The 8,461-nt window shown below is 43.7% G+C and overlaps 1 protein-coding gene across 1 annotated transcript in view; it reads right to left on the bottom strand.

Annotated features, from left to right (window-relative positions):
- Window positions 1-3,029: 3,029 nt before the first annotated feature.
- The window catches only part of LOC104274784 (F-box/WD repeat-containing protein 8-like), a gene marked incomplete at both ends in the record, with an annotated part of 11,168 nt that continues 5,736 nt past the window's right edge, over window positions 3,030-8,461 (bottom strand). Inside the window, 3 exons of the mRNA XM_009870514.1 lie at window positions 3,030-3,096; window positions 3,918-4,220; window positions 5,700-5,896. Coding sequence (XP_009868816.1) covers window positions 3,030-3,096; window positions 3,918-4,220; window positions 5,700-5,896 — 567 coding nt within the window. The remainder of the gene's footprint in view (window positions 3,097-3,917; window positions 4,221-5,699; window positions 5,897-8,461) is intronic.

Below are 8,461 nucleotides of genomic sequence, written 5' to 3' on the forward strand. Positions count from 1 at the left end.
CAGCAGGAGAGGGGTTAATCGATACATCAGGCAAAATTTAGGCAAGGAAAACTGCAGGACTGTATTTCTTGCAGTGCCTGACTTATAAGAAGCTCCACAGTTGAGATCCTCAGAAGGAGCGCTCTCTCCCCTGCACGGTACCAAAGAGTTCATAGAGAAAAAGGTATTTCAAACAACTTCCACCTTCGAAGATCCACTAACACTCAATGGCCCTACAGAGCCCCAAAAGGAAATATCTGGCCAAGTCCCACGCGTTCCAATTCAGCCGCCACTAAGACCTGCCCTTCTGCTGGTATGAAAACCAGAGCTCATAAAGATCAGCTTATTGAAAACTGGACTATTTACAAGGGTCACAGCAGTTAACAAAACTGAAAAAACAACACCGCATTTTTCAAACATGAAAGATCAAGATTAAAAAAAAATCTGAAATCTTTGGAACTTCAGAACTGGAGATACTACGACATCAGAGAAGACAACGAAACCCTAACAGTTAACAAAAAGGAGGTTTTTAGTTAAAATAAGGTGCAAGAAAGATGTGACGGCTTATACAAAGCAGCTATGACCTAAATACGTCATCCAAGAGAGAGTGCAGAGTATGAAATTCCATTTAAAGGAATATTCAAAATTTGGTTTTCACTGTTAGTCCATAGCATTCATTCAAGTCGTTAATTCTACTCCCATCAGCAAACAGTTGAAGAACTCTGCGGAAACATTAAATACAGGAGCAAAAGCAGGCAGCATTGCAGCGGCTGGTGAGAAGAGAGAGACAGGTGACGGTGAGTGCTACTCATCAAGCACAAGCCAACCTCCAGCCTGAATGAAAAATGAAAAAGCGGCAGCGTAACAAACAGCTCCCCAGACATCTGATCGCAGCACAGTGAGCCTTCTGTTCCCAGGTTGGAGGCTCTAAAATCATTACTGTCTTCTCCTTCCCTCCTCTCTCCCCCATCTGAAATAAGGTTCAGGTTTGTGCACTCAGCAATCAAAGCCACTGATGCACTCTGAAGTTCCCCTTGTAAGGCATACACCACAAAAAGGGTTCTTCAGCTGTGTGAATTTAAAATAAAATTCTCTTGCGTTCTACATGAAGATTCCTGGGTTGGAAAAAAAAAATCCTCCCGTGCTCGTTATCTTCTACCACCAAGAACGGCAGAAAATGTTACTAAATTTCAAGTACATTTTAAATACAGGAAAAAGTTGGGTTTGGGGGTTTCCCCTCCAAGAGCACAAAGCACCTATAAATTTCACAGAAATAATCCTCAAGCAGGAGAGAGCTCACCTGAATCCACAGCAGGAGATTAGACTTACTTGAGAGCAGCCGGTCCATTCGGGGAAGCTTATAAACACATCAACTACGAGAAAAGCTTCAGTCAGATCCTACCATCAGTGAGAAAACTGCATCAGAAACCAGATGTTAGTCCTGACCTCTTCAAGAGGTTTACATCCTGGCACGAAGAGGACCAAAGCCAACTCTCGTTCAAACCTGTGGATTTAATTTTGCCTACAACGCTCACACCCAGAACTCGACCGCGTGAATGCCAGGAGTTTTGTGTCGCTGCTGCAGCGTCGAGATCACGGGTCTCCAAACTGTACGACACAGGGTAATACGTTATTTGCCAGACACCATCCTTCAAGGCTTGTCCACTGGATGTCATGAGCACCACTGTAGGTCGAAAGCGAAAGCCAGCCTCGGGTTTTCCCCGCGGTTCATTATCTGCTCGATATTTTTAGTCATGTATGAGGTTAGGTAGGGACATGGATCTCAGGAGATCAAGAATTTGGAATTTAAGGAGAATAGTACATTCCACGTTGAGCTAATACAGTTGAAATAAACCTTACTGAAGAGATTTCTCTTCATTTAACATAAAACAAAGAGCTCCAGGAGCACTAAGCAGACAAACTTCCAAGAAACAGCATCATACTTGGAGTTTGTGGTGCTTAATAACATGAAAGTTGAATCGCTCACAGATGAAGCATTTTTATTCTCCTTTCCCTCCTGCACGGGTGTCTGTCACCCAACAGTACGCAAGTCTATGCCACAGATTTGATGGTTTTCTCCTCTCCAACAGAAAAAGTTCCTACACAATTTATGCCTTAGATCTCTACTTTGCTGTCAAAGTCAGCTCGAATTAGACAATGATTAAAAAATAAGAAAGGAAAAAGATGGTTACCCTAATTATATTTTCATCGGGAAGCAGGTTACCAGGCAGTGTAGCATTAAGACTGTGAGCTTACGCTAAAGGAAAAGAAAATCCCTCAAGAAAAACAAAGAAAACCCCAAACTGAGAAGAAGAAACACAGCTTTCGCACTACAGCATCACAGCCAGCAGCAAACGGGGCTGGGATTCTTCACCGTTACGTTTCCGAGCCCGAAAGCTCTCCTCAAGACAGATTGTCAACTTGTGACCAGCGTAATCAGCCAATGCGGAGTCCCTTCACGTCTGCGCGAGGCGAATAATTATCATAAGAGACATTAGTAATTAATTTCCGGCGTGATGTCAGCTGCTGCGGCAATGCCAAGCGAGCGTCCTTGTCAAACCCACCCCAGCCGTCTGGACGACTTCAATCCCATCTCCCTGATTAGGATGCGCGCTGATGCGCCGCTTAATACAATCTGCCATCAAATGCCAAATAGTTCAGAACTAAATTAGGAAATATGTCCGGCTTTACGGAGTGACGCTCGAGGGTCTAAGCAGGTTTCTCTATCCCTTTACGAGGCACAAAGGTGATCACTGCTGTAATGCTCCTGAATGAGGCAATTTTACCTTCTAAAAAAAAAGGGAAAAGAATTGGATTAGGACAGCAAAGGAATTAATAAAGACAGCACGGCCTCGCAGCATCTCTCAACCCTAGAGGTATTTATGGTGGCCTCGGCGTGTCCCTAGTGAATGTGAATTTTAAGGGGAAATTAGATACAGCTGGACACGTTTATTCCTAACACAGAGGTAGTCCTAAATCAAGCTCTCCTGTTCTTGCCAAAGAAAAGGCTTGCATTTTTACACCCCAGCTCCTTTCATCTGGGGGCTCACCTCCTGCTTCCTTCTCCACCTGCCTGAAGCACTCTCCTCCCCTCGTTGCTGACAGCTCACCACTGGCCTGAAGTACAACACAAAAGAACGGAATGAAATCAGGGAGCGGAAAAGTTAGGCAAGATGTAGGAAGGGGACAGAGACTCTTCTCAAGGCACCTGGAAACAGGTCTTTCCGCAGCAGGGCTGTGTCCAGGAGCAGGTTACTGCTACTTGGGATCTAAGGCAGGACTTTCACCCCCCCGCCAAATACAAATATTTATGCTGCCTATTTAGACCTGCAAGCCCGAAAGGGCACCTCCCGCAAGCAGAGAAGTTTTGAGAAGAGCTGCATTAGAAGCACGCCTCAGGCACCAGTCTTCAGCAGGGTTACAAAACCAGTCTGTTTTTTTTTATCTGCACAGTCATGTGCAGAAAAAAGAAGCAGGCTGTGTCACAGGGGGCTTCAGACCTATGGTTATCATTTAATACAACACCCTCACCAAACCAGAAGTAACTTTGTTCAAATATTCAAGGGCACATGAAAAACGAAGCATCTTCCCAAGACCGCACATTTGCACGTACAAGGCTTGACACGCTCCGACAGACAACCAAAACAGAAAGGTTGAGGGTTGTGTTGGCTTTTTTGGGGTTCTTTATGGGGGTTTGGAGTTGTTTCTTTTCAGGACGAGTTCCCCCTAGAGGGCCACTGCCGCAGCGTGCAGCTGAATGAGTGGCGACTAGATTGTTCGAGGTCCCTTCCAACCCCTAACATTCTATGGTTCTATGACTCACGGAGGAGCAAAGTATTCACAGTGAAGCCAGTTAGCTGAACAATTACCCCTTACTTCAACCCACTAGAAGATAAGAAGCATCAGATTATTCCGTTAAGAGAGCGTCTTCCCTCTACTGTCAAAAACTGAATACCAGGGAAGGAAACGGTCTTTTTTCTTTTGTTAATTATGAAGGTATAAAAGTTGAACAACAGATTGTAATTAATTACCTGGTTGGGCTCATTCAATAACCAGCCAAAGGTTTTGACCCCAAAGGCTGCCTCATGAGCAGACACATCGAGACACGTGACAGGCTGACCATAGACAGAATGGAGAATTTTCCCAGGATCTTCTGCTTTCAGGAGATAGACAATGTCTTCTGCAGCTGCTACAGCGACCGGACTCCCCATAACATCTGGAACCAGATTAAGGAAGTTGACCTAAAAAGAGCAGACTTTTAATTTTCATTACAGCCAAAACTTATTTTGCATCATTACTGCCACACACTGAACACACTACTGACGTGATTATCAACTGAATTATCCCCATTATGGGTTAATTTCAGAAAAAGATCAAGCATCAGTTTTTTGAATTTTTTGCAAGTTTAGCTCCTATGAGGAGAATTAGCTCACAGTCTTTAGAATGAGCCCATAAAAAAAAAAAAATAATCAGGACACATTACAGAAGAACCCACAAAAAAGCCACATTGAAGAAAAGAGAGAGACTTAATGGCCTCATTCAGATGAAGGACAGAAAGGATAAAGCGCACAAAGTAAATATCATGGCTAGAATGTGAATTCTCCAGGACAGGCAGAATGTGAATTCTCCAGAAAAGGCAACACATTCATGCTATTGACATGGAAGAGTTGGTGCCTACCTGGCACTCACATATATATATATATACACTAAATTAAAAGTCATCGCATGACTCTAGGACAGCCCCGCTATCTTCTGTCACAAGACCAGAAGGACGTTGCTTTTCCCATTTCAGTAATTCTTAAGACATTGCGGAAAAGTCTCCCCACAGGAAGGGTTTAAATCTCTTGTTCTAACCCAGTCTTACAAGAGAGGGCAGCGTCCTGAGCGTCCCTCACTGACAGCAGGATGTGACAGCGAGACAGATTCAGCTACCGGGGATCGTGTGGTGGTCTTTTCACATTTTTACTGGGAAACCTCTTAAAACATTTGGGGATTTTGTTTATTTAAGTACTGTATGACTGCCCTCAGCCTTGCAAGAGGGGATTAATCAGGAGGTGTTTAAACCACACCTTCGTACTCATTAGCTGCACAGCCCGCTTCCTGCAACAGCAGAGAAGCTGCAACACTCGATTATTTCCTATGCACTTTCTTCCCCTTTCAGGAAAAAAAAAGTAATAGTTGATACTCTGAGATATAACAGAACTTCAGAGAATGGGATAGCTTTTGTTTTTCATTAAAATAGTCTCAAAACTTCAGTGACAGAAGGTGCAACCTAAAGATGCTGCACAACTAGTTACCGCTTCGCAAGTGCTACTATTAGCTCATCTGCAATATCCTGCCTCATAATTAATCAGACAGCGTTGGTCTGGAATGAGACCTCGAGTTTTAGCTCCAATTCTACGTGAGAAAAGCTGATTTACAAGACGAGCCAACTCAGTTTAATGTTGACAAAAAAATAATTAAAAGCAGCCAACCTCCTGCACCATATGGACTTGTATTCATTTTCACTTGTGTCTTAAGCCAGCATTTCACCCTTGCTCTTCGGTGATGAAAGGCTCATCCATTAACCTGCTTCAAAATCACAGCCTCCAGTTGAAAATGCTGTTCTCTAGTTCAGGCACCACCCTTGTAAGGTTTTTATGAGATTTCTCTTAACTGTACCAAAAATAATTAGCGGATCGGGAGCTCCAGGAATGAAGCTGAGTAGCCTGGAGACTCACCAACTTCTGGATTTCAAATGTTCCTGTAGTTTGCCAGAATCCTCTGTCATCAGGGCTCTCCACCTTGACCTCGAAGCCAGATGCCGTTGCTACCGTCGCGCCCTCTGAACCAAGGGCTAAAGCCTGTATCCTCTGATTGTGCTGGTAACGATGGATGGGCTCCCGCCCAAACATCAGGTTCCAGACGCTAACGGTTCCTGTACACACACACAGAGAAATAATCACTATGAGTTATCTCTGAATTTAACAAAACTTTAAAAGATTACTTAAAGATGAAAGACGGAGAAAACTGATACTGCAGAGAAGAGACTGTAGGGCAGGAAATCAGAACTCCAGGACACTCGGTAGCACCATGGAACGGGCTCAGAGGAAACTTTCCAAAATTAGGTGCTCTGGCATTAGAGGCTCTGTTGCTCTCCGTAAATAATTCCTAATTTTTTAACTTTCAGATAATATTAGTGTCTACCTAGTAGAAGACTCTTTGACTTCTCTCCCATTTCCATGCTTGGACAAGATCAGGCTTAAGCACATCCCTGCATTCTTCTTCTATTATAAACCTGCCCTCTGTTACCACAAGAAGCAGCAGGGAAGAATCCACATTCAAATCTGCTGCACACCGAAAAGTCTGGAAGAACCTGAGGCTCTGCACAGGGATTTTAATACAATTCGTAATGGTTTACAACCACTAATCCCAATACTCTGGAAAAACAGAAAACGCAGAAGAGTAAAAAACCCTAAAGAATACAAATAAGAATACAGGAGTATAAGTCAAAAGACAATACACCCGCAAGTGCGTATTTTTTCCCCGATACTCTCTTTAAAAGCACGGCACATTAAAGCAATAATCTGAATAAAAGCAACCTGAAGCAATGAGGAGCGTATTACAGAACAGAAGGGCCAGACGGAATCGGAGGCTTCTGGGTCACCTTTGCACTGAACTACCGGCGAAGCAATCTTCAGCCGTGACAGGCAGGGCTGGAGGTGCCTTCCTTCGACTTGAGCGTGGCCATTAATGATGAAATGATTAATGGCAGCTCTTCCTTCGAAAAGGAGACATAAAAGCTCTGACAGACAGCTGCGGACGGGCACCGATGCCAGTTTGCAAACGCTCCTCCCGCGTCCCAAAGGAGGTGAAGCAAGAGTGTGGTAATGAAACTGCACGTAGCGAAATGGTATCTAAATGAGTTTAAATTGATTTATGTTTGCTTTTGTAAAGATTATTTGGTATGTGGAAAGTGCTACCGATGTGAAATAATGCAGATAATCCTTAAGATCCCTGTCTAATGGCACTCCCACTGAATATTTATATTCCTCGCCATGGGAATGAGTACCATAATGGGGACCATTTTTGTTTTATTAGGGATGCATATTTAAATTAATCTGCTATTTGCCTAAACAATTAGCCGCCTCTGTTTGTTTACACAAAGCCAAAACTGCAATTAGGCTTCCATCAAAAAGATAAGTCCCGACTAAAACTGTCCCGACGGAGTCATAAGGGCTCAGAGCAGAACTTCCCAAAATTACTTCTTAGCATAATGGTAATTACGTTAATTGCTTGAAAGGTAAATAACTGCCGAACTGGTTTTGAAAACCAGAACGCTAGCTCACATCACACGCACTTAGGCTCAAAACAAGTTAACAAATACAAGCCAACGGCCCAGGCTACAATCGCCTCCGCAGCCCGGTCGGCCCCACGCGAAGCCTCGGCAGCGGCGCTTCGGTGCCTTCACAGCCTGGCCTCGGCTCCAAACTCAACCAAATTTAAACTGGCAAACAAACTGATTTAAACTGGCAAACAAACAAATATCAGTGATAGAAGGTTGCAAAGATACCAGACCGCGGATGGTAGAACCGGATTTCTTCATCAGATGATAAATGTCGCTGACAACCTCTACAAGGCAGGAGCATTTTAAATTTTTTTAAATTTTTTTTTCCCCAGAACGTTTATCCCAATTAAAGACCACTTCTGTGGAGGGGAAAAAGGAAGCTGATTTGCTTTCAGTGAAGTGTTTTGTTCCCACGTCTCTGTGATGAGCATTTCACCGGTTTTAACCAAGTGTATTGATGTATGAAAGTTCTGAAAAATACCAAAGAATACGCAAATCAAAGAACCCTCTTCTGACCACAGGAGCAAACTGGGAAACCCAGAATTCAGAGTTCTGCTCTCTAAATTGGGGCAAGAAAGCTGCAATTATTACTGCTACATCTGAAACACCCACGAAAGGAGAAGACAGCAAAAATGCCTCATGCAATAGTACAATCAGTTCAAGAGAGGTACTTTTTTCTTGTTTTTTTTCTAACAGATGTTCAATAGTAAAAACTGTCCAAGATATCTAAACATTTTATCAGGCAAACGCCGTGTGTGCAACACCTGATGCACAATATGGCGTGTAAACATTAAAAAAAATATCAAAAAAACCCAAGAGACTTGTAAGGTCACACGTTAACAACCATCTGACGAAGGAGCACGATGTGAGGAGCAAAAAGGAGAATTCAAGAGAAATACCACTTTCTTTCGCTAGCACGAACAAACAGCGGCTTGCAAAAGGATTGCTTGTCCCCTCTCCTCGAAGGGAGCGCACGATTCTGCACGTACATCCTCCACATCACAGAATCACTGAGGCTGGAAAAGCCCTCTGAGATCATCAAGTCCTGCCCGTGACCCAACCCCACCACATGGGCCAGAGCACGGCACTAAGTGCCACATCCAGCCTCTCCTTAAACACCTCCAGGGACGGTGACTCCACCACTGCCCTGGGCAG

This window comes from Apaloderma vittatum, unplaced genomic scaffold (genome assembly GCF_000703405.1).
Source record: "Apaloderma vittatum isolate BGI_N311 unplaced genomic scaffold, ASM70340v1 scaffold21525, whole genome shotgun sequence".
In the NCBI taxonomy this organism is placed as follows: domain Eukaryota; kingdom Metazoa; phylum Chordata; class Aves; order Trogoniformes; family Trogonidae; genus Apaloderma; species Apaloderma vittatum.